Genomic DNA, 26,381 nt, shown 5'->3' with positions numbered 1-26,381 from the left:
TTTACGGCCCTCAGCTGGAGGGGAAGTGGCTGGAGAGGGCGAGCGGTGGGACTGGAGGCGGGAGGTCGACGTTGCCGCTGCTACCATGACGTTCAAGCGGAGCCGGGACCGCTTCTACAGTACCCGCTGTTGCGGCTGCTGCCATGTTCGGACTGGCACCATTATCCTGGGCACCTGGTACATGGTGAGAGACTGGCGCGGGGGGCAGCCGGCGCCGCTGAGGGGGCGGTGATTCGGGTTGTGCGCAGCGCGCATGCGTGGGAGGTCGGCCGTTTCCCAGTCTGGGAGCGGTGTGGGCAGCGCGCATGCGCCGCGGGTGGGCCCAGGTGGGGGCTGTGAGGGGGGCCGTGGCGGCGGGCGCAGTGGGGCTTCCGCTCTCCTCGTCTGGGGAGCTGTACTCTGTCGGGAGTCAGCTGCCGTCGTGCCAGCCGTCGCGATTGACCCTGTGCTGCTCCCTGCGGGGGGAGCTGCACGAGTTTCCTGGAGTCACCCTGCGTGGTTCGGGCCCCTCTTTCTTCCCGGGGTCTGTTTCGGGCTTGCCAAACCCAGTTGTCCCTTGGTGGCCTCCCGTGTTGTGTTTAGAAAAAGAAAATGAAGCGAAAGTTCAGGGCATTTTAATCTGGGTGTCTGAGAGGTTCTGTTACTATTCCCCTTCTTGGGCTGGAGGAATAGGGACTTTTATATGTTTCAAACAGTACTGAATGTGTTCTTGGTGAGAGAGGAGATGCTAACGTTTGGGGAGACTGGAATTTGGGGTATGTTTAGAATAGGATGATAAGATGTGGTTCCCCTGATTAGTGTGTAACCTCTGAGAGGAAGGTGAGGGTCTTCAAAATGAGCATGGCTTCTGCTTGTTGGAAGAGCTTTGTGGTAAGGGAAGTTCCTGGTTATTCGGTATTGTCTGTTCTCAACACAGTGGTTGAGGAGTGATACAAACAGATTTGGTTTCAAAAACACCTCTTGTTTTCTGACTGGTGGGTGCTTTTTCTCTGAGAGAGAGCTGTGGCGGTGAAGCTGAAGTATTAGAGATACTTTTGAACTAGAGTGAAATAGAAATGTGAAAACAGTACTAGCAAGTTAAGGCCTGGAGCCTTAACTTCGCTTAGTTTCCTTAAAGGCGAACTGAGTTCCCCTTTATTGAAGTCATTTCCTCATCTTTCCTTCCTCTTACCCTCATGGGCAGTAAAAATGTGAGAACAGCTTTAAAAACATTGCATCATAGCTTTTCTGTTCTCTGAAGCTAACAAGCTGTATTCGCCTTTACCTTCCTTGGATTGTAAAAATAGAAATGCTGAATTTTATGCGTGATGTGAAGGAGCATGCACAGAAACTACTTTTACAGGCATGGGGATTTAAGTTTGGAGAGTTTATGGTTTATCTTCAGCAAGTACGGGGAGATCCTTTATTTTTTTTCATCTCGGTCCTTCCATTGACAAAAAAAATGTACAGGCAAACAATAAAATGGCAGGAGAGAAGAATCGAAGAAAAAAGTACGGTGGGGGATGGGAAGTGTAACAAAACTCTAGGAAAGGGATTTTTTTCTTTTTCAAAAAGAAACTGGAAAAAATGTCTTGGTGTTGATTAAGTTCTACTGTTAGTTCATGTAAAATAGAAAAGTAAGGTCCATTGCAGTATTGAACATCGGACTTGTTCTGGAAACCTGCAAAACTTCCAGAAAGTTTTACTCTATGCTGATGGAAGGAGATCAAGAATATGCTTCTGGTACCTCAAGTAAAAGCATAAATTGTTAACAGTAAGGAGACGCTCATCCTTGTTATGAAACAAATGCACCTTACTGCCTTCCTCACTTTTGTTTCCTGTTCACAGGAGTCTAGAAACCCAGGAACTTGGTGGGGACGGTGGGCAGGGATGTGCTTTCCCTGGCCACAGACCCGGTAGTACTTCCAGCTTCTACCTCTCTTGCTGTGCTTCTGTTTCATCTTGTTGCCTGGATGCAACACCTCTAACTCCGTTCTGAATCTGTGCAAATACCTGTAGTGCTTGTGGACAGTGAAAAGTATGCCGGTCATTGATGAGGCTGATGGCTTCAGAGGTGGAGTGGTGTCTGAGGCAAAGTGTTCCTTTGATCTCGTGTAACTGCAACAGATTCAGGCTGCTAGAGAGAAAAATACAGTTGAGTTCAGGGTAGCAGGGTGCATGCAAAGTACTTCATATCTGCATTTTTCTATAAACTGTATCAAATGCTTTGTTAAACTATGCATTGAAAATTTTTATCCAGTTCTTCCCAGCTGTCAGCTGGGAAAAGGTGGTAACTTTTAAGTCTGACAACTGTTAGCTGTTTGAGCTGAAATAAGGTCTTACCATGAAGTCTCAGGTGGTCTTGCCTGATGCTTTAAATCAGAATTCAACTATAATTCATACCTTTTGAAGGTAAAGTACAATTTGGACAATGAAAATTAAACTTATCTTTCTGCTGACAAACTTAAAAAAAATTTAAATGGCCTAGGGTATGTCAGGCTGTTTAGACATGTCAATTAATGCAACATTTAAGTATATCACTAACTTCAGTCTTTCAGACACTACCTTGTGAGAAGTATTTCTAAATCAATTTAATAATCTGTGCTTGTAAGTTAGAGTGGGACAAATAGTAATAACTTTCTGTGTGGGGTGGGTTTTTTTGTTTGGGGTGGGTTTTTTTTTGCGAGGGAGGTAGCTTTTTGGTGGTGGAGAATGCGTAGTTCAATAATAGCTTTGTGTTACTGAAAATCTTGGTCAGCCTGTATTTACTGGATAGGCTGTGTTCTCATGCTGTGCAGTCCTGAAGGAATTTGATACCAAACACAAAATGGAGTCTCATAGCAATCTACTCCAGATGTTTTAGTAAGATAAGAGTTTTGGCTATTTAATACATGTGCGTTATTCTTATATAACAATTTCTTTAGGCATTTTCCTATTCCTTGCTTATTTGTATACTTTTGAATCTTGCATCTAATTAACTTATCTCCTCAGTAAAACAGTTATATCACTGTCCTTGTTGTGTACTTCTGTGCGTCTAGAGAGAACAAGGACATTATCTTCTAAAATGTCTGCTGTTGATGCTATGTGATCAAACTGCATCTTTTAAGCATGCTTCAGTCCGTATGCTGCTACTGTTTCTGATAAATAGCTAAAACTGTATTTGCAAAAAGATGAGTTAAGAACATTTCTAGTGGACTCGTACTTGAGTTCCAGGACTAATATAGTTTGGTTTACTCTGCAACACCCACTACTGTTCTGTGTAGGAAGGAAAAGGAAACCTCCTATTCCTAGCTCCATAATTGCAAACATGTGGCTTTGAAGTTTGTTTCTTCCTGTAAACTTTCTTATTAGGCACAGTGCTTTCCAGAAACCGGAAACATGAACACTGCACTGGCAAAAATCAGATCAGAGTTCAATAAACAGTCTAAAAGTAATACCATTGTTTTGGAGGGAGTGGCTGTTTCATTCTGGCAGCAAACTTCAGCGATGGAGTGAAAATGATGCAATTGCCACTGGTTAGCAGGATGGTGAGGGTGATCTCTGGAGTTGTTTGTTCACTGAAGAAGATTTCCAGAAATGAAGGAATGTAACTGGTCTCAATCTAATCTTGACAGTGCTAGAAGCTCTGAAGTACCCTATTTAAAACTTATTCTTTTTCAGTTTTTATTATTTCAGTATAACAAAAAACAAACAAGAACCCCACCTTGGTTTGTTTCTTCAGGAACACGTTTAAGGAAAAATACTAGAAAAGTGAAAGGAAGATGAGAAAGTGTAGTAGTGCAAGGTAATTTCCTTCTTCTTTCCCACTCACAAAAGGAAATAAGCAAATGATAAGTAGGAATTCTTGTTTATGTCCAAGACTGTCACTCACAGTGCTTGGGGAAACCTAGACTTTGTGTTCAGGCCTCCAGAGAGATGAAGCACTTACATGATTAGGCATTAAACATATACCATGGAGATAAAACTCACTAATTAAAAAGCTAATGCTTGTTATAGTCCCACAGTCTTTTGAGTTGTGATCATATGGGGAACTAATATTTCTGTTCCCAGTTTATAATAAATGCTGACCTTCTACTTTAATACCAGCTATTGGATTTTTTAGTTTTGACGTAAGCTACACCAAACTTCTGTTAAGCTCAGTTATCCCAATTATAAGACTAAAATACACTACTTAAACTGTTACAAAACTAAATTAAGGTTTTTTTATCTTAATGGAACCATCTTTTGAATAAGAATTTGAACATGCAGTTTTAAATTTTTTTTTAATTATCACTTTTGACTTCCTAACAAAAAAGACTAGGATGGGGACTGCTGGGATTTCTGAGGTGTTACCTCAGAACAGTGCACTAGCCACTGAGTGCTGGCTTGTCAGGGTTGGTGGGGTTTTTTGGCACGTGGCGGTTTTAATTTCCAGATTACACTGAGGCTTACCTGTGCTATGTTTTTTGTGACTTCTCCATGTAGACCATTTATGAACATATGTATTTTATTCGCAGTGAGTATGTTCTTTTAAGCTCTGCCTTGCAATCCAAACCATACTCTTGCTGCCAGTCACGTTGACCATCAAGTTGAAACAAGCTTTGTGGTCTTGCTGTTATCAAGCTTCTGTGAAAGAAGAATGGTAGCAGTTAAAATGCAGGCTCTGGCTTTGTGCTTAGAAGGACTCCTAGTTTGGAGTTGTTGGTAACTCTTGAAATCTGTATGTTGAATATGATGAATTGCTCAGTGCTGTGATACGATTCACAAATAGCAGTAATGGAGTACTGGAAACCCTGGGGTGTTAATTGGCAGAGGTTTGGGTCTTTTTTTTTAAGTTAGTATTTTTATTCTGTCTCACTGATCCTAATAGATTGGATTTTGAATGACTCTTTAATTTCCTGTTTTCCTTGCATGCCATTTCAGGTTGAGAAAATAAAGCTTTAATACTTTGAACTACGCTCTGTAACTAGTGAAATTACTAAGGACTTTTGTATGCTAAATTAGGACCATGGATAGGATGACAATAAAAAAAGTGACAGATGTAGGATCACAGTCTCACAATTCCAAGGCATTCAAGTTCTTCAGTACTTCTATATGGATTCGAGTGCTGCTTGCTCCTTATCTTGAGGCAGATAGCCTATCATGGCAGTTAAACTGAGTATTGAAGTAATATTGTCTTTCGTCCTGAACTTTATCACTATTTAAGTTAAAATGATGACTGTGTATAAACAATAAATTATTTAGCTATAATTGAACATGCCTCTGTGTTTTATGAAGTAGAAGTCAATGTTTCAACTGCCAGACATCTGAACCTTGACACAGGCTTTTTAAAACAAGTATAGAGCGGGAAGTTACTTTCCAAAGTGCAGGTTGATACCCCTGGCTCACTCACAGAGAGGAGGAAATAGAAGGCTTGAAAATACATTGAGAGCAGAAAGCCAGAGTAGAGAGAGAAACAGGAGTGGTGAGAGAATATAGTATTCCGTACATTTGAACAATGGTGAAGCAAAAGAAAAGACTTAGACAAGTGGCAGATGAGCAACTTGACAGTTTGCCCTGTAGGAAGTATCTTGCAAGGGGGAAAATATGCTCATTTCAAGGCTAAAGATATTGGTGGCTAAACTTAGTTCTTTACTGCCAGCTGTATTAGTTTTTATATTTTACATTCCAAGGCCTAAAATGGAGGATACAAGTGGCTGAAAGTAGCTAGAATTTCTGATAAGTTTGTATAATAAATGATGACATGATCGCATTTCTACAAAACGATCAGCTTTGATTTCACTAAAGGGTTCTTTCTAGCAGAAATTGTAAGCAAACTTATTGCCATGATGCCTCTAAACCCTAGGAAAAAAAAGAAAAAAATTCCACCAAAACCCTTTCAAAAAAAAAAAAAGCTTGTAGGAACTGTGAGTCTTAAAAGCTAAATCTCCTTTTAAATGTTGAAAAGCTTTTTTTCCTTACTGAAAACTTCAGTAATTGTGTGTAGGCTTGCCACTATTACTATCATTGATTCTTGGAACCAGGCCAGTGAAAGAAGAAATATCTGGCAAATATTCTTAAGTTGTGAGAAACTGCAAACCAGTTTGGTTTTTTCTTTTGAGGCTAATTGTAAAAGATCCTGCCAGTGGTGGTAACCGTACTGAATACTGATTGGAAAATGACTGCAGCTTGAAAATACCGTCATGACTTTTTTTTTGTTATGCAACGTTTTTCTTTGGCATGTCCAGATACTAGTAACAGAAACTATGCCCCTGTAAATCTTGAATAGGTTATAAATGCTGTGAAGGCAATTTTGCAGAGGCTTAAGCTACTTTTGACTCTGAGCTCTTGCTGTTACTGAAAGCATTTCTGGTATGTACCAAAATGGGGAAACAGAAGTAGTCTTCCAGAGTAAGTGAGGAGAAGGACTGGTAAGCACATAGCCAATGCTGAATGCTTACAAATTTTGGGGTTCAGTCTTTGTATGAGATTTTTTTTTTAACTTCACCTGTGTTTGTGTAGCCTTTCTGATAAGGACTGATGAGGTTTTAATAAGTGACCTAGGAAGGAGAGGGCGACAGTTCTGCCCTGCTTATATTAAAACTGTAACATGGGAGAAACCAAGAAGCAAGCTACGTTTGAGGATTAGAGCTGTAGCGGAAGTTTTCCCTCATATGCTCAGTATTTACTGTGTGATGCTTACACATTCCCTTGTACTGTTTGAGAGTAGGGTGCAGTACCTTATTTGTGCATTAAACTAACTCTGCCTTTCAGTTTGTTGTAGAAAGCATAAACTCTTTTCAAGTGTTCCTCATTGTGTCCGTTGTTGTACCTGTTCCTTCCTGGCCTCTTTTAACTGTTTCCAGTTTTCTGGTTCATAAATCTGTGCATTCATCACGCAGCATCAGTTTAATTATGTCATTTGAATCCCTACAAACCCTATCCATCCTCTTAATGTGCAAAGTTATTTAGTTGTGATTCATTAAAACCAGCAAGTGTCCAGTGCTCTTCTGGTTGTTTTGGTAGTGGTTTAACTAAATCAGCTTGAAATTTAATTGTAAGTTGGGTACTTTTTTTTTTTCCCTTCTGCATATAGAAATAAATTGCTTTGCCTAACTGAAATAAAAAATTTATTAGTGTGTCCTTAAAAAGATCATAGCTGTTGCAGTGTAAATAACCTTTAGGTAACTGATCTTTTTCAGGTGGTGAACTTGCTGATGGGCATCTTGTTGACAGTAGAAGTGACTCATCCAAATATAGTGCCAACTGTTGATATCCAGTATGAAGTCATCGGAAATTACTACGCTTCTGAGAGAATGGCTGGTAGGTGTATAACTGCTGTCTGATTAGAAGATAAAGCATGCAGTATCATAGTGTATGTGCCTTACACTACTATGTAATATATGCATACAGCTTTTAAATATGGTTGTTTTCTGAATTTCTCTTTAATTATTCTGGGATTGAGTTGTTCTACAAGAACTAAAAAAGACTTTTATGGAATATTATTTTTACTTCATATTACTCCTAAGCATCTTAAACAATAAGATTTCTAAAGATTTCTTGGCCTCTAATGCTTTGAGTGTTGAAGTATGTGTGGAACATCTCTAATTCACTTTCTGCATAAACATTTACTATCCTTGCTGTGTCAGTAAAAAAAAAAGCAAAAAACTACTTTTAAAGACTTTTGGAATTTTTGGTGATCCTCATTGATTAAAGGAAAGAGCTTACAGCTATTGTGTATGAGTTTACCAAGAGGAAAACCATGCCATCTTTCTAAGAAAAGTGGAGGAATTGGGATGCCAAGTACTTGAGTGAAACCGAAGTATTTATCTAAAAAGTTTGACATGCAGAAGAAACAGAAGAGAAAGCATCATGAGCAGAATTAAACCTACTTTCCACTCTGTGTTAGATTAAGTGTATGATGTGTACAAGTGTAAATGGTGTCAAACTTTTGTCTGTAATGACCAAGCTTTTTAACTGTAGTATGACATGTAAACTTGTGCGCATGCTTTGTTTTTCTTGTTTTTAAATGTGCAGAAATGTGTTTAGTGTGGCACTTCTAATGTATCTTGTCTCAGCCTGTTGTATTACACTAAAATTTAGGGAGGGTCAGATCCAGTCTGGAGCGAAGATAAATAGTGTAGCACAAATCTGGGTTTTGAGAGATCTGGTTTACAGTCTTCACGTTAATTGTTCATGACTTGAGGATCTGTCAGTTCTGACCTCTGACTGTAACTCACATTTGTTAGTAATGAAATGAGAGTGGGAACAAGGACCAAATACTTCATAAAGACAAGATATTAAGTAAAATTACAGCAGATATCTGTAAAATGTCATATGTTCTGTAACAAATGGTGTACTTGGTAGCCTTAAGCTTATATGACCAAGAGATGCTTCTGCAGGTGCTTTCTCCACTCTTTAGTGTAAAATGGCTATCACATGCTTTTGACTTAAAGATTCTTGTTTCCCATGTTGGGATATGGGCTAGAGGATTTTGTGTGCATGAAGGGATATTACAGTTTTGATTGTGCATGTGGTTATTGTGAGTAACAAATCTTCAGAAGAAAGCCACACTTGTTGGTTATTGCTGAGTACTTAGGGTGCTCTGATCAATGCAGTGCATTTCAGACATGGAAGGGCCGCCTTCTTGATGCAATCTGTGTATGTAGATCTTATTATCTTGTACTGAATTGGGTATGTAAGTGCTTCTACAGTGTATCTTTACAAATCCAGTGCAGACTAGAAAGTTAGGATTCTCAGATCATCTCTTTCAAGCATGGGAACCACAAAAGTTTGGCTTCAGTATTGCTAAAAACGTTAACTTACCACATCTATAGACTCTCAAGCTGGTTTCTTTCTCTGTGTTTAAAAATGTAAACTCTGCTTGCTGTAGGAGAATGAGCATAATCTAACTCGTGGAAAGCAGCTGCGCTTCTGTCATCAGTAACTGTGATGCACAAGGAGATCTTTATCATTCAGTTTCCATCAGTGTCCTGGATTCTGCTACCATTTGGCTTCTGTTCAACTGCCTTTTCTTGTAAATAACGGGATACCTTCCACACAGTGATTTCCTGTTTTCCTTAGTGCTACTGAAGGAGCAGTGCTGCTGCCGCTGCCAATGACCAAATTACATAATCAAACCATTTTAAAGTGTAAAGGTTGATACTGTACTAGCTTCACTTAAAATTCTTTCCCGTTGTAAAGTTAATCACCTGCATACTTTTAGCACTGACATATATTGCAAATCGGCATCATTATGTTGCATTACTATCAAACTATGTCAGGCTTCTAATTGGTGTGTTAGAGCTTTATTCAGGCTTTTGATTAAGGCAGAGGGATTTTTCCAAATGCCTGCTGGTTTTCTTGAACCAGATCTTTTTCCATTAGGAAACATCTGAGTTACTCAATTCTGCTGCTGCTAGTTTGCACAGATGAAACAATTAAGAACAGATCATAGTAATGGATAGAGCTTGGGTACCTGTCAGCTGCGGTGTGACAACTTCAGGAAATGACTGATGCTTATTGTTTTTCTTTTAATGCAGAAAATGCCTGCGTTCTGTTTGCTATCTCCCTCCTCATGTTCACAATCAGTGCAATGATGGTGTATGGTGCAATCGCTGTAAGTATCTTTGTAGTCCATGGTTTTAAATTTGCTACTTGAATTTTTAACTAAACACCTTACAGGCTGCTGCTTTTTTCTTTTTCTTCCTAGCATCGTGTAGGCTGGCTGATCCCATTTTTCTGTTACCAACTCTTTGACTTTGTGCTCAGTTGTCTGGTTGCCATCAGTTCTCTAACCTACTTGCCCAGAATCAAGGATTACCTGGATCAGTTGGTAAGTGTTTGTTCAGCTCAAGTTGATATTTTACATTTGAAATTAAACTTTGATTTAATTGGATAAGTGACTGAGCTATAGTTACCTTCCTGTGCATAAGAAAGAGGAATTCAGACTGCAGCAGCTGTAGGGGGTGGCTGCCAGGGTGGTTATGAGAATGAGAACTTATCAGAGGTGGAAGGGCCAAAGGTGTCATTGCTCCCTAAAACAAAAGCCAGGGAGAGTAAAGAAAGAATTGTGATGGGAATTGTTGATTTAAACTGTCTTTGCTACATTTGCACTCAAAACAAAGATGTTCGTAACCCTTTAAGCAATGTGGTTCTGTGGCAGGTTTGCTACTGCAGATTAAAGATGTGTTGACCCTTATTTGGTGGGGAAGGGGAAGAAGAGTATAGGTAAGGATTGATATGATGTAGGGTTCTACAGCATTATGGGATGGAATCTGATTTTTGTAATTCCTTTTTACATTCTATATGGCTTTTCTCATTTTGCAACAGTACCTTCGAAGGACACTGTAATGGAGTTTTCATTAACACTGCCTGTGTTTTAACTGCAAGAAGACTAAATGGATAGAATACACTGCCAGTTAATGGGGATCACAGGCTCTTTCTGGCTGGTGTTTAGACCTGTTCACGTAGATGTTTAAAAAAAAATCCTTTTTAAAACAGACATAAACAAAAAAAAATTGGATTGGTGTTGGAGGGAGGCTTTGTTATTGTGGCCAGGGAAAGAGAAGAGTCTGAAATTTGCAGAAGCTTTGTTTTGACTCTTCTGAAGTTTAGGGGCAACTTTTTTCCTTTCTACTCTGCACACATGTATGTTACTGGTTGGACTGACAGGAGGTAATTAATACTAAGTCATTAAAGATTTATCAAGTAGAGGAGCATAAGTACAAATGCTGTGCTGCAGCTGTTAAAAAGGAGATTTCATGGATATTTGTATTAGCGTGATATTGAGGAAGTGACTAGGGACATAGACAGTACAAGGCTTGTGTATAGGTAGCCCTTTTCTGTGGTGACCTGTTCTTGCAGGACAGAGGTGGGATAAATACTGTGCTTTGTGGGAGGATAAAGAAGAAACTAGTGAGAAACAGAACTTTTTGTTGTTTCTGGGGGAGTAGTTTACACAAGAGTTTGTTTCATTTGGTGTGAAGTTTCGATGTCCTTCTATCATATTTGTGACCGTGCAGTGTTCATGCTTACCTCCTCCCTTTCTTTCCCTTCCCTATTTTTTTTTAACTAGCCGGATTTCCCTTACAAAGATGATCTCCTTGCCTTGGACTCCAGCTGTCTCTTGTTTATTGTTCTGGTGTTCTTTGCTTTATTTATAATTTTAAAGGTAAGCTAAAACTTAGGTATGTGTCTGTTTCATGAGTTATTATATTAAGATGCTATCAGTCTGAGTTAATTCTCAGTGCTGAATTAAGAGCTCAGCTGACTTCTTAATGCTGAGTTAGAACTTCTTTGAGCAGAATTGTTAGGATGTTCAATTACGGTATGACTTAGTCTTATATTTTGTGTACTGGTGTCTTCAACTAACTTGTTTGCATGCAGTGAGGCATGTTTAGGCAGCTCTGCCCTTCCTGAGTAGGAAGTAGGAATGCATAAAGACTTCACATATGCAAAAAGATAGTATTTGGAGATAAACTTAATATTTGTAATTAAGATTGTAGCGAAACGATATTGAGTTACTGCATACAAGTTTTCTAAACAAAACTTTCAAAATATCTCACTGCCTAACAAACCAGGATGCATGTTTTGGAAGGAGATGATGGAAGGAGGAAATGCATAGGTTAATTCAGAGCTGCATCTTTATTCCTACTGAAGTGTGATATTACCAGTTATTTTCTTTTTGAAGATCTAAATAGAGGCATTCATTTGAACTACAAAAACTGTTGTGCAGACAAAGCATATTAGAGAAATGAGTTGATAATATACATTGGCCATGACAATATTCCTTTATTGCATTCAGATTAAATTTAAGAAAAAAAAAAATGAAGTAATGAAAAAGAATTTTACTCATTTTATATACTTTCTCCAAGAGGAATGTCTGACTGGGGGGAGCGGAAGCCTAATACAGTAGATTATATTTTTGTATTGATTGGGAAATTCGGTACCTTGTGTATAACCACGTGCTAACTTGCCAATGAAAAATTCAGAGAGATTAATGTTATACAGATTAATAATAAAGAAATCTAATCCTCATCAGAGCATGATAGTATGTCTTTCTACAGCCGTTAATGTTGACTTGAAGTCCAGGCTACTTTGCTCTACCGTCTTCTCCTTGCCACCCCAGTTGTGTGCCTGTGCCCTCTCCTTTGCACTGATAGTTGGACAAGTAGTAATGCTAACTCAGGGATGAGTGGGATTGTGCTGTTGGCCTGTCCTCTTCCTCCTGGCAAGTTTGAGATCCACCGAAGCATAAGCCAGTTGGGGATCAATTTGATTAGCACTGCTGAGGCAGATAGATTAGTGGAATGGATCTGTGAATTCTTTTGCTAAAACCTGTGTGGTTCATCCTCTCTTGAGTCACTATGATAGCAAAGCTAAATGGGGAGCAACATAGGTATGTGGCTAAATCTGTGATATAGCAACGATTCCTCAGATATGTATCGACTAAGTTGATTTATGCTCCTTTTTGTCATATGAATGTAATCCAGCATCTAATTTCTGAATCAGCTAATGCATATGAGGTCTCTAAAAAGAGAAATCTCTCTTCTTTCAGGCATATCTAATTAACTGTGTATGGAACTGCTATAAATATATCAGCAACAGAAATTTGCCAGAGATAGCCGTGTACCCTGCTTTTGAAGCTCCTCCACAGGTAAAACCTCTTTTTGAGATAAAAGGAACCAGCACTGTTTAATTTTGAAGTAGAAAACCACCATATCCGTATGTTTACAAGCCTTGTCCAGCTTTCTAAACAGACTGGAAAGATGAAAAAAGTTAAAGCAGCTAATGTTATGGTGGGTTATTTCTTAGTTACATTCTAATAGTGCATAAAATAGGAGGTTTTATGGAGAAAAGTTGTTGAATGTTTTCCTTGTAGCAGAGGGAAGCTTTTTGATTGCACCAGTCAAAACCTTCCTTGCTGCTTTGCAAAACCAAGAGACAGTGGGGTGGAATGAATGACCTAGGGTTAGGTTCAGCAGAGCAGTAAACTACTGTTGCACCTTCTTTCACTTCCTCACTAGCTTACTAGACACAGCAGTAAGTTCTTCTTAAAAGCATTTGCGTGCAACAGAGGATTAAGTTGCTGCTGGGGCATGTATGTTTTTGTTCTGTTTTTTTTCTAAGCCTTCTGCATTAATCTCTTCAAAATGTCTTCTCTTTAGTATGTTCTGCCAACCTATGAAATGGCAGTGAAGATGCCTGAGAAGGAACCTCCACCTCCCTACATACCTGCCTGAAGCAATTTTTATGTTAATTAACATCTGTACCAGCTTCCTGGGGGTTTTGTCTTTTAATCTTGCAAAACTGCTTAAGTAATAGAAATATTCAGGGCTTTAGGAGCAAACTGTTCTGTTTAAAATATGTTTGATATAAACTTACTAAGCAAAACACATCTGGGAGTGATTTTGTTTGCTTTAATTTTTGTTCTTAATGCTCTTAAACATTTTATTGCCTTAGGGCCTTATACTGCAAGAACTTATGCACGTGACTAACTTGTGGCTTTTAATAATACCAACTGAGCCAATCTATGATTGAAGTTAGCTACAATTGTAAGTGTCAGCAGGATTGTGCCCTTAATTTATATTAATTTTTTTGTGAAGTAGTTCATAAAGACAATCTGATTGTGCAGCAAAATGACAGTTTGCCTTTATCCATTTTTTGGAGGGGGAGGGGGTTTGAATGTGGTATATACGTGACTTTTTTTACTTTGCACTTTTCTCATATGTTATCTTACCTTTATTGTGTTTTTTTGGTTATCCTATGTCTTGAAACATAGTATTTTTCAGGAAGAAGTGAGGGTGGCACAGGAGTTCTATTACAATGTGCTGCGAATGCAAGAAAAATAAATGGAAATGTGGAAGATGGTTGCATGCTTCTAATCTTATATGTATTTTCCTCTTTGTGATAAAGGATACTTAAATAAATCTTTTACAAAATGTTTACCAGTAGCCTTGTTTGATCTGTTTGTTGTTTAAGTCCTTCAGTGTGCCGCAGATAGTCCCGCGTACATGCAGCTTAGTGAACGCTGGCTTCGTATAGGTTTAGTGGTTGATCTGTGTTCTTCAGCAAAACTCCTCCTGTGAGTGGAGAACATGGATTCCCTTTAATGTATAAGCTTGTATTGCAGCCTTTGCAGTTCAAGCGCTCTGTCTGCTACTTGTCTGATTGCTACTTATACATAAGCTGGGAAAAGGGAATTGTGCTGGAGGCTTCTAGCCCTCGGGGCAAATTTGATGTCTGATGAGCTCAGGTGTTAAGAGCAGGACAGACATCCAGGAGGACTGCAACACTATTTACATTGGAAAATGTCCAAAGTTGTTGGACATACACCAAAACTTCAGAAATGTTCTTCTAAAAAAAAAAAAACCAAAACAAGAAAAACAACTACAAACAACAACTTTCTACTGTTCCTCCTCTGTAGTAAGAGGTAAAAGATAATTTAATGGTATGCTAATACATCTGAAGGAAAAAATGCTTTTCTACTTTGGAAGATAAAAGGGATCTGGGATTAAACTCTGGGGAAAAGGATTCCAATTGCTACACCATACAGGTTGTTGATTCTTCCACTCTGTTCAAGTACGTACCTCCTTCCTGTCCCCCTGACACATTTAAAAATGCCCTCTGTCATTACCATGCTATCAGTAATAGCTTCCTTAGTCTTCCCTTCACCTAAGGTGCCATCTGTGAGAGCACCTGAAACTGCAGTAGTGTAAGAACATCTTGCACCACTGTTCTGGCACTGCCGTGCCCTTCCAGTTACCCTGTGCACCCAGGTGTGTCGGCAACTGCGCTCAGTTTCCAAGTTCCGAGGAACTGCGTTGGATCTGGACTCAAAGAGACTCCAAAACCAGGGCATCTTTAGATGCTAGCAAAGACTGCTTAAATGTGACTTCTGGGGGGGAGCTGAAAGGCTGTGTGAAACTCGAGTGGTCTAAGAAACATGCAGCTGGAACTACCGGGGAGTTGTGTCATACTCAAATACTGATTCCCAGAGCCTGTTCTCTGGCCTGGATCCATCTGCAGCGAGGGAGATTCAGTGTGTGTGTTACAGAATGAAGCCAAAAACCTGCTTCTTCATTAGCTGCCTGACCATGAGCAGGCACCAAAGGAACTTGAAAGTGTTGGATATGGGCAGAGAGTGCTCCGGCCAAGGGGTGGGTGTTGAGACTTCCCAAAACATGGGTGGGTGGTCATATGGGTGAGCAGTATTAGGCAGCAGCAGGCACTGCTTGAAATTTGTGTGGTGTGTGTGCACGCGCTGTTGCTCAGAGCTGCAGCCCCCTCTGGGAGATGAAAGCCATTGTACTCCACTGGACCCCTGTCCTGTGGCTTTCCTCTGCATGAAAGGTGGTGTTCCCTCTTCCCTGATTTCGTTTGCACGCTTCGTGAATGCGATGGTGGCCTCTTCTGCTGTGCAGTCAAGACAGTACTTGCTGAAGTGAGTCAATACCTGCCTGAGACCATACTGCTGGTGGGTTGTGAGGGTGTGGTGGCTCCTGTTCTAAGTCTGGGCTTCCTGTTCCCCTTACGGAGGTGAAGGGAGAAAAGATGGTCCTGAAGTCCAGCATGTTGACTGCAGGTTTGGCAAAGGTGTCTTCTAAGACTGTAGTGGAGATTGTAGTGGATTTGTGCCCTAAACCATGCTTTCCCTTAAAGCTTGCTGCAGCTTCCCACAGGAACTGGCAGGATTTGCAGTGCTAGGGACCAGGCAAAATGCCCTCAGTTAGGCTTGACAACAGGGAAGGCAGTTTCTTGTGCCTTGGTGATGATGCTGTGAGCTGCTTCTCCCGTCCTTTGCAAATACTGCCCTGGAGATAAAGCCTTGAGACTGGGAGTGCAAAGTTAGCAGACCTGGATCAAATAATTCCAGTGGAGGGAGAAAGGGTGAGTTTGTGTTTCAACTCCCTGCCTTTACCGTGCCGCAAGTTCCCAAAATTTAGCTCTAATCCTTACAGCCCTTCGCTCTCTCCCAGCCTGAACGCCCCGTCGGGGCGGGGGAGTCGAAGGCTGGCAGGCCGCGCCTTCCTGGCCGCCGGCCCCCCCGGGGAGGAGGCGGCGAGGGGAGCCGATGCCACCTCGGTTCCCCCCCCTCCTCTCCAGCGCCCGGCAGCTTTAAATGCGGGGCCGCGGGCCGCGGGGCAGGCGGCGGCACCATGCGGCGGGCGCTCGGCACCCTCGGCTGCTGCCTGGGCCTGCTCCTGCTGCTGCCGCTCCTCCTGCTGCTGCTGCCGCCCGCGGCGCGGGGCTCCCCGCACCGCCTGCGCCGGCAGCCGCGGCCGGGCGGCGGCCTCTCCGGGAGCCACGCCGCGGCAGGTACCGTACTCCCCGCAGCCGGCTGCCTCCTGCGAGGGGCTGCGCGGCCGCCGGCCAGCCCTTCCCAGAGGCCGTGCCCTCCGCCTCGCTCGCTACACGCTTTGCTCGCTGCTACCCAGCCGCTCCCGGCACCGCCTGCCATCGCTTCTCTCAGGATGTTTCCTTACATGCTTAGTTTCACGAAGGATTGCAGGGAAGTTATGCCCCGGGGACATCTTGCTGTAGCTGCAGTGGTCCGTGGCGGTCGCTTGTAGGCAGAAGTACCAACTACTCTTTTTTTATGCAAAGCTGGCCTTGCTAATCTCTAAAACCTACATAACTCTTCCCTACCTGTGTTCATTTCTCGAAACACCTCTATTTCAGACTCACAGAAGTATCAGGCTGCTGAAAAGGTTTTTTTTTTCCTTAATCTAAAAAAGAGAATTCTGCCTACAAATCTTGGATTTGGTTTGGTTTTTTTTTTTTTTTTTTAGTAGGACAAACATTGTGTCTCTCTTTCTTTCATGTCTTAAGCTACGCATGCATGCACAAACATTTCTTCATGTTTTCTCAGCTTCCCAAAGGGCACAAGGCCATTCTTCTAAATCCTTATGCAAAAACTGAGTTATGGGATGCATGTAGAATTATATATAATATAACTGGATGGGATCATAGATTCATCCAGTGCATTACTCTGTCCAAAGGCAAAATCAACTCTACTACTGCGTTCCCTGATGGAAGTAAGATCTATCTGTGGAATTTGATTTTTCCCCTCCATTTTCACTTGCACAAGAGAAAAAAGTTTTTTAATGCATTGAAAAAGACTGTTTTCACCTCTACTTTTAAGAGACTTGTGAAGATTTTTTTATTTTTTATTTCAACTGGAATGGAATAATAAAAGTGAACTTGATAGTAGCTGAGAGAGGTGTGTCAGGTTCCCAAAACAGCTCTCAGGGAGCATATTCAAACTGAACACCTCATATTTTGCTATTTAATGCGCTGTTGAGCCGGAATGTCTCTTTTATAGAAATACTCTGGTTTGGGTTGTCTGTTTTTGATAAACCAGCTGCACAAATCCATACCTTGATGGTATAAACTTAGTGCATGGTATTGTCAATGTCAGGTCAGGATATCAGGACAGAGAGTGTAAGCTTAGGTTGCCTGCTGTCGCTGTCTTGATTATTTTTTTTCTTCCTGAAGTGACTCTTCTCTCTCATCTGAGCTATGGCTTTTCTGTTTCAGTGTAGATTTATATGTCAGTGAGGAATTTTAGAAGCTAGAAAAATTTGTGTAAATGTTCATTTTTACATGTGAAATTACTTCATAAATAAAGAGTTCATTTATTTCTCTGCTCTAGAAGCCTTTAAACAGTAACAAGTTCTAAAGAAGCCTTTATTACAGCATCATTTGCATCTTTTTCCTGTTGGCCTTTATTTCTTCTTGTTGTATACTTTGGATTGTGAATTACAAACAAGAAATAATTCCTAATCAGCAATCTATATTGTTACTATCCTAAAAATATTGTTAGGATCTGTTCATTATGTAATCTAGCCAGTTGTTTTACCATTTTATTTCTGTAGCTTACAAAAATGGAATTCAGGCTTTATCTTTATAAAAATAAAAAGTAAATACATTTATATATCATTGCTACACTTCTGTGTTGGCTGTTACATGTGAACTACAACCCTTTGTTTCAAGGATAGTTAGACATTTTGTGGGCTCAAATGTGGACCTATCTTTTAATGCTTAGAAGTGTTCAATTATTTATTACCTGTCAAAATTAATATTTAAGCATTTCTAATGTGTTGCTCACTATAATTTTAAGCCTCTTCCTAAAGAATCAGGAGTGCCAACATTTATCTGGTAGGAGTAGTTTGCCATGACAGCTCTCACTGCCCTAGGGTGAGAGCTCTGGTCTTGTGTAGGAGATGACTGAAGTGTTTTCCCTCCTTCTTGACAGACACTGCCTGCAAGAACCGGCCCCTAGACCTTGTCTTCATCATAGACAGTTCCCGTAGCGTCCGACCTGAAGAGTTTGAAAAAGTGAAAATCTTTTTGTCAAAAATGATTGATACTCTGGACATCGGTGAAAGAACAACTCGTGTGGCAGTCATGAATTATGCTAGCACTGTCAAGGTAGAGTTTCCACTCCGGACCTACTTTGATAAAGCATCTATGAAGGAGGCTGTATCTCACATTGAGCCCTTGTCTGCTGGCACAATGACTGGCCTTGCCATCCAAACTGCCATGGACGAAGTCTTCACTGAGGAAATGGGCACCCGGCCAGCAACCTTCAATATCCCCAAGGTGGTCATTGTTGTGACAGATGGACGACCACAGGACCAGGTTCAAGATGTGGCAGCAAGCGCCCAGACAGCTGGCATTGAGATCTATGCAGTTGGGGTAGACCGGGCAGACATGCAGTCCCTGAGGATAATGGCCAGCGAACCACTGGATGAACACGTCTTTTATGTGGAGACCTATGGTGTGATCGAAAAGCTGACATCCAAATTCAGAGAGACTTTCTGTGGTAAGGTGGTCAGTCCAAGAGGGTAGTGTAATTTGGCTCTTTTTGGCTCCTACTGTGGTTCCGCTCCCTAAGAAAGAAGTTTTTCTTTTTGAGAAGTGTTATGTATCACATTTAAATATTTCCTTTGCCATCCGTTGGGCAAACAAGCCAACCCTTTTATTCAGTGAAGGCCAAGTAATGACCTTTCATTTTAAATAGTGGCCTTACCATGCAAGCAACAGACCTGATTTCAGTGGACCTCCTTGTGCAGTTGGTCCGATTTAGTGCAAGAGAAAGCACGGCAATCTGGCCGGGATTCGGCTACGTATATTTACTGACTTGCCAAGAGCGCACAGCGGAGCTGTGCAGTCTGCTCATTTCTTTTCCCATCTTGCTGGGAAGCAGGGAGGGTGGAAGTGTGGTACTGAAGGACTCCTTATAGATTCGTAGCAGGAAAATCAGTGTGGCAGGTGAACTGCCGCATTAGCTTGAGAAATTTGATGCAGGATGAAGTGCCCAAACACAACAGCAGGTCACCTTGGGATGGGCTTTCACTCTGCAGGCATTGCTGGGCTTTTTCAGTGTGCCAGACTCGCACCTTCCTCTGTTTCTCTGCAACTTCATTTAGACAGGGAACTGTGGGAGGGGTTGAATTAGCTTCGCTCTTTCAGGGCTGGTCTTGGAAAAATGCTGGATGTATATTTGGGTTGGGCTAGAACTCCACTAACGATGCTACGCCAGTGTGGGTTGTTATTGTCATTTACAGAAAAAAAAGGTCATGTATCTGGAGTATTTAGAACTGTCTATAGATAGCTGCGACACAGCCCTACTCACAAAAATCAGACGACGACTTTTTGACAATGAAAAAGCTTGTAGATTTTTCTAGTAAATTTCTAAGGAAATTACTTGTAAAATAAGTCTCCAGCAAGTAATGGGTAAAATCAAGTGTAAAGAACATTGTAAGAGAATTAAAATAACAGCCATTGCTTTGGGAACTTGGTTGGCAATGTGTTACTTTGTCATTTCAGAGCCGTACTAAAATCACCACCATACCTTTTGAATACCTTTAGAGTGAACAGACCTCTTTTTCTAAGTATGAAATAAACGTGTAGGGCCATCTGCAGACAGGACACTTTGCCCAATAATTAACATCGTAGGAAATGCCTTGAGGTTTGGCTTGACATCATGTTGTGTGGCTGATGTGGCTACCAGATCCTCTCTCTGGTAGCTGGAAGTGGGTACAAGTGCCCACCTAGCTGGACAGGTATGTGTGCTGTGAACATAGCACTAATTTTCCACCTATGTTCTCGTCAAAGCAAGTCCTTTCATAGCACCAAAGAAAAATCTCTTGTTCTTAAGAGTAAACTTACTGTTTATTGTGCCGAAGCATAGAAATTATGCCCCTGCTAAGCTGGAAGATAAACCAAAGAGAGCTCACACATACACACTTCCAGTGTAACTCTTGAGTTGCCTGCACGCAATTAGCCACAATCTGTGGGATTCATGAACAAGAACAGGGTAAAGGGAATAGTTTTTAAAAAGGTTCCTACAAACCAAATGAATCTAAGAGGGTCTTGTAAGACAGTGTGGGTAAACTGGGTCTTTTCCAGCTCCAGTCTGCTTTTTGGTCAGAAATACAGACTCACAAGTGACAATTAGGATTTTCTTTGCTTTGGCCAAGGCAAATAAATTTGTTTGTAGGGTGAGCTGAAAACAGGAAGACTAATGTTCAGGGGCAAAATAGTTGGCTAAGATCACGTTCTTGATGCATTGAGAGCATCATTCAACATAAGACCATCCTGGAGATGGAAAATCTTAGCCTTGAATTGGTGTCCAAGTCAGTGGAGGCTTGACTTTCCTACCACAAAAATCTGACCATTTGAGTCTGGGCTTCTCAGTTATGCTTGAAAATATCACCCACAGATTTTGTTCATAAGTCATGGAGATGTATTCTCTTATTCCCAAGGGTGTAGCAGAATGAAAAGACACTGTCTTGGTTTGAGATTTGTTTTTACCAATGGAAAGACAAGACACACTTTCTATCAGCCTTAGTAGGGGACATCTAAATCTTCCGTGTTTTAGAAAATGGGAAATGTTGCCTTGCATTCAGAAATACATGAGAAGATTCAAGCACTCTTGCTTCTCATTTCTTATCTCACCACTGTTGCTCTGGAGTTTGATTTTACCAGTAGTCCATACCCACATTGTAACTACTCATCTAAGTAAAATCTCAGATAATAACAGACTTGTCTTCCCATTTTTCTCCTTTTCGCTTTCATTTCCTCCTTTTGTCTTTCCTTCCTTTCCCCCTTTTTTTCCTCCACCTTTTTTTTCCTCCCCCTTCCCTCTCCCCTTCCCTTTTTCCCCTCATCTAAATTTAGTCATCTAAAAATCATCTAAGTTTAAGTGAGTATCTAGGTTTCCTTTACAGTCTGTGGAGAGAAACAGGGGCATCTTGAGGTGACCAAAGAAGCAGCAGATCCAAAGCTAAATACACGTGAGAAAAATTGGTCAGAAGTTCATTAGTTATGTAGTTAGACCATCTGTGAAGGAAAAGACTGTCAGCACACATAGTGCATTGCAGAGACAGCCCAGCGTTACAACAGTCATTTTGTCTGCCCTGTCACCACAGCACAGTTATATCAGCTGCCGTCCATCATGCTGCTTTTCGTATCACTGTTTTCTGTTTTCTCAGTCTGATGAGATAGCCTTACTGTTTGCTGGGGAATTAGCTGGTCCCCGAAAATTGAATCTCATTTTGTAGTTTGCAGTTTCAGCTTTTCAGTTCTCTGAGTTTTGGACATTATTTCTGTACTGTCCTTCAGTTCAGGAGGTTCACGTGCCTGTGAAGCTACCTTACTGTAGAAACTTTCCTCCATATCCTCTTTTGGTCTTGACTTTTTAAATCTGATGGATCAAGGCAGCTGCAGCCCTCACATGCCCACCTTGCACTGCTGGGTTTCTCTGCTGGCTGATATATCTGGACCATCATTACGCAGACACTCTTTTCATCCCTGAGAAGACAGTGTGTTATCCTAGTGCGTCTGAGTCATTTTTCTTTTCCTCCTGGTCTTGATGCTCTTTCTGTTGCAGTTTTATTTTATTTTATATTTTATTTTATTTTTATTTTATTGTGCTTTCTTTTCCATTTCAGTTTACATGGGAGTTTTTTACAGTGCAGCAGGAATTCATAAATCAGGTTGTATGCCAGTGAGCAGAAGTTAGTAAGCTGCCAGACAGTGAGTGATACATTTTGGGATTATTTCAACTGGTTGTCTGTAATAGAAAGGGACTGGATACAAAAAGCCCTTTTCATTGCCAAGTTCTCATTTCCAGTGTAATGCTACTAAATGCTTGAAATCTCTCCCTGTTGCACCCTTTTCCATTCATCTTGTCTTTCTGTCAGCTCAGGTGGTGAGTTATTTCAGTGCAGTTGTTCCAGTGTCATTTATGACCTCTTTCTTCTGGCTACAGAATGATGCAAAAGATGCCTGTAACTTTTTGTGACAGTGACACAGCACTGATATTTACTGCTACTAATCCAGCAAACAGTGCAAGATGTACTTTTGTAAGCATAAATTATTAATGACTGTTTCTTTCCTTCGGCATGACTGAAATGCCTTTTCTGTCAATGCCCTTTGTAGCTGTGAATGTGTGTGCACTTGGGACCCATGACTGCGAGCAGGTCTGTGTGAGTAACGGCGGATCCTACCTTTGTGATTGCTATGAAGGCTACACTCTGAATCCAGATAAGAGAACCTGCTCAGGTATTACTCCTTCGGTAAATGTGTTCAACTAGAAAAAAAACCCCACTTTTTAACACCATAATTGGATTTGAGAAGCTACTTGTGTACTTCTGTTGAAACTGAACATCTGTATCTCCTTCAATAATAATAAATCTAATAATAAATAATAAATAGAAGTCTGCTGCAAGTAATGGTGAGAAGTAGTTTCATTCCATCACCATCCTTTTTATTATGCCTGCAGATCCATTCATTAGGGCCAGATGCCAAACCAAAGTCTTCAGATGTAGACACTGTATAGATATTTTCTCCTACCACTTATTCTAATTCCTGCAATTACTACTGCCATTTCTGAGCTGATTCCAAATAGAAATATATTTGAAAATGTGAATACACACTCCATCCCAAACTACTTTTTATTAACAATGAATTGTTTCTCTAACATGCATCTTGCAGCAGTGGACATGTGTGCACCTGGCAGGCACGAGTGTGATCAGATCTGTGTGAGTAACAATGGATCCTATGTCTGTGAATGCTATGAAGGCTACACCCTGAATCCAGATAAGAAAACTTGCTCAGGTAAGAATTAAAGGCTACTTTAATATATGAAACTCATGGAGACATGGACATGTTTTCTGTGAGTTACCTTCATTGTTTCTAATTGAAAAATTTCTTACAGACATCAACTCTTAAAACGAGAATTCACCTGTACACTTTCCCCTTGGTTCCAGTAACAGTAAAACTGCATTTTTCTTTAAATGTGTTTTCTTTAAACGTGGCACTTAGGGACATGGTTTAGTGGTGGACTTGGCAGTGTTAGGTTAACGGTTGGACTCAATGATCTTAAAGGTCTTTTCCAACCTAAATGATTCTATGATTCTATGATTCTATTACAAAAATGCAATTTGGCACTTACTTACCTACCATTTTATGGTCTTCACAGTACTTCATAAACATCACTTAGTCCCTGGGAGAGGATGAACATATTCTAGAGATGCCCACCAGCACTGTGTCTCCATTGGAGATGGAGTGCCACTAGTTCACAGAGAACTTAAAACCTGATGATTTTCCCCTGTCCTCTCCATTTCTCCTGTCAAAACTAATTTTTTTTTACAGCTTGCTGCTTCTGCTTCCAAGCTGTGCAGGGATCTTGCGATATAGCAACCCCAGTCTTACACCGGCAGCAGCCTCTTGAATTGTCACCCTGAAAAGTTAGCCTATTATAAAAACTTTTTTCCCCCCAATACTTCTCTGGAGTTGTTTCTTTAAATCCAGAAGTTTTGAGCAGCACCAGCCTTAGGGTAGCTATTTCATAACTGATAAGTGCATCCCTCCCTTTGAGAGCACATAAGCATTTTTCTCACTGAAATTTTCACTCTTCTTGTTTCTGAAGAGAGAGCATGATCTTCCAGTGCTCCTGCTTTTTTGTTTGTTTGTGTGTGTCTCACTAGGCTTTATATCTCTTTGCCCTTTAATAGCGTTTCTATATATCATGCCTGGCTTTTTGTGCCTGCCTTCACCTCATGGATGAAAGTATGAAGTTAAATTTGGATTCACCATAGTTACTGCTAATATTGCAAGAAACAACTTCTTCTGCCTTGACACGTGACAGGTTATTGCTCATCTCAGTATGGTGTTTTAGATTCGTCCTTACTGGGGATATTCAGGGCTGTTAGAATTGCTGATCAAAATCAGAATTGTGTGAGATGTGGTATAGTAATGTCTGGCAGTCCCACTCTCTGCCTCCTCCATTAAATAATTAGTAACTGAATTCAGTTATCTGCAGCATAATATAATAATGTAGTAGGGCATTGGTTGAATCCTAATTTGAATTCTAATTAAATTGTATTTATAAATGTTGAAGCATTTAGAATGCTTGAGTGTCTGGGAAGGATTAATAGGTTTCTTTTCTAAAACATGGTTCACCACAGCCATGGACATGTGTGTACCTGGAAGGCATGATTGTGCACAAGTCTGTCTGAGTAATGATGGATCCTACAGCTGTGACTGCTATGAAGGATACACTCTGAATCCAGATAAGAAGACTTGCTCAGGTAAGACCTGATCAAGGAAATATTGTATTTAGCTAAAAGCAAGTAGCTTTTAAAAATCAGGTTAATTTATGTTATTTTTCTGATAAAAAATCCAAGAGTTTCTGTACAACTGAAAACACAGTGCAACTTTATTTCTTCATGTGTCCAGTAATAATTTGAGACCTGTGACTCTTTTACAGTTGTGAAGCTTGTAATTGCTCTTATTAAAATGCCATTCGGCATTTCCCTGAGGACTTCACAATATTTTCACACCCATGGAGCACGAATTGCCATATCCACCTGAGAGAGGAGAAGGATAATATATTTGATGGGAATATGGGATGTGCACTACCTGTGTCAGAAAACTCTTCAGCAAAGCAGCGCAAGGGAATGAGATGAAAAAGAGCAAGGACTGTGCTGGGAGTGAGATTACAGTCTGTATCATCATGAGTGTGATCACTCTTTCTGGTAGATGAGTTTGGACCTTAAAAAATACTCCAGCCTTAGAGCTCTAGAGGATGGAGGGAAATGTTCTTTCCCAGTGCTGGTCTCTTGCGGAGAACAGGAGCATAGATGTAGCTGGTACTTAAGGATGTACATATAAGTATATAGTACCTACAAATTAATATGTATTCTATATTATTTTCACTTGATTAGGATTTGAACTTCACTCTTCATTTCTTTGGATGTTTCACTGATGACTTATTTACACAAAATCCTTTTTTCCACTTCCATCATAATCCCTTTCTTTACGACATTTTGTGTGACAAAGCGCTGATCATAGGCTTCCAATTCCCGGACGTTCCTAGGCAAATCTCTTCAATTAAGTCATATGTCTTGCATCTCAAAGAGGCGAAGCCAGAAGGCCTCAATATTTCTTCCTGCCTAGTTTAGGAGCTGATTTTGTAAATCTAGTTCTTAAGATTAACTCTCATCTGGCATTATATAGACACAATAAACATCTGTGAGGGAATGTGAGTTCAGTTAGGAATCCCCTTTGGAAGTCCAATCCTGAACCTCCATTCATAGCACTGATTCTCCCTCTGCATAGTCAAATTTCAGATTATTTCCCTAACATGCTTGCTTTTTTTCTCTTTTGAATCTCATTTTGCAATAGGCTGCTAATGATTTCTCAACCATCCAGGTCTTCATGATATAATAAAAATAGTCTAGGTCCAGGAGGGGGTCTTGTCTTGTCTCTTTTCTTTTCTTTTCTCTTTTCTTTTCTTTTCTTTTCTTTTCTTTTCTTTTCTTTTCTTTTCTTTTTTTTTTTTTCTTTTCTTTTTTTTCTTTTCTTTTCTTTTCTTTTCTTTTCTTTTCTTTTCTTTTTCTTTTCTTTTCTTTTTTTTTTTTTTTTTTTTTTTTTCTTTTCTTTTTCTTTTCTTTTCTTTTCTCTTTTCTTTTCTTTTCTTTTCTTTTCTTTTCTTTTTCTTTCTTTTCTTTTCTTTTTCTTTTCTTTTCTTTTTTTTTTCTTTTCTTTTTTTTTTTTTTTTTTTTTTTTCTTTTTTTTCTTTTCTTTTTTTTTTTTTTTTTTTTTTTTTTTTTTTTTTTTTTTTTTTTTTTTTTTTTTTTTTTTTTTTTTTTTTTTTTTTTTTTTTTTTTTTTTTTTTTCTTTTCTTTTCTTTTCTTTTCTTTTCTTTTCTTTTTCTTTCTTTTCTTTTTCTTTTCTTTTCTTTTCTTTTCTTTTCTTTTTTTCTTTTCTTTTCTTTTTCTTTTCTTTTCTTTTCTTTTCTTTTTTTCTTTTCTTTTTCTTTCTTTTCTTTTCTTTTCTTTTCTTTTCTTTTTCTTTTCTTTTCTTTTCTTTTCTTTTCTTTTCTTTTCTTTTCTTTTCTTTTCTTTTCTTCTTCTTTTCTTTTTCTT

The 26,381-nt window shown here is 40.0% G+C and overlaps 2 protein-coding genes across 2 annotated transcripts in view; both read left to right on the top strand.

The window, feature by feature from the left end:
• The first annotated feature begins 44 nt into the window (after window positions 1-44).
• Window positions 45-13,884, top strand: LAPTM4A (lysosomal protein transmembrane 4 alpha). Its single transcript, XM_050894646.1, has 7 exons — window positions 45-184; window positions 7,140-7,260; window positions 9,480-9,556; window positions 9,650-9,772; window positions 11,015-11,110; window positions 12,497-12,595; window positions 13,107-13,884. The coding sequence occupies exons 1-7, from the start codon at window positions 86-88 to the stop codon at window positions 13,179-13,181; spliced, it is 690 nt and encodes a 229-aa protein (XP_050750603.1). The 5' UTR covers window positions 45-85; the 3' UTR covers window positions 13,182-13,884.
• Window positions 13,885-16,097: 2,213 nt separating this feature from the next.
• WDR35 (WD repeat domain 35) overlaps window positions 16,098-26,381 on the top strand; it is a 55,368-nt gene continuing 45,084 nt past the window's right edge. Inside the window, exons 1-5 of the mRNA XM_050893979.1 lie at window positions 16,098-16,257; window positions 18,197-18,766; window positions 22,390-22,512; window positions 22,945-23,067; window positions 24,420-24,542. Coding sequence (XP_050749936.1) covers window positions 16,098-16,257; window positions 18,197-18,766; window positions 22,390-22,512; window positions 22,945-23,067; window positions 24,420-24,542 — 1,099 coding nt within the window. The remainder of the gene's footprint in view (window positions 16,258-18,196; window positions 18,767-22,389; window positions 22,513-22,944; window positions 23,068-24,419; window positions 24,543-26,381) is intronic.

The sequence above is a fragment of the Gymnogyps californianus genome, chromosome 3 (genome assembly GCF_018139145.2).
Source record: "Gymnogyps californianus isolate 813 chromosome 3, ASM1813914v2, whole genome shotgun sequence".
NCBI classification, from domain to species: domain Eukaryota; kingdom Metazoa; phylum Chordata; class Aves; order Accipitriformes; family Cathartidae; genus Gymnogyps; species Gymnogyps californianus.
This window is presented reverse-complemented; position numbering and strand designations above follow the sequence as displayed.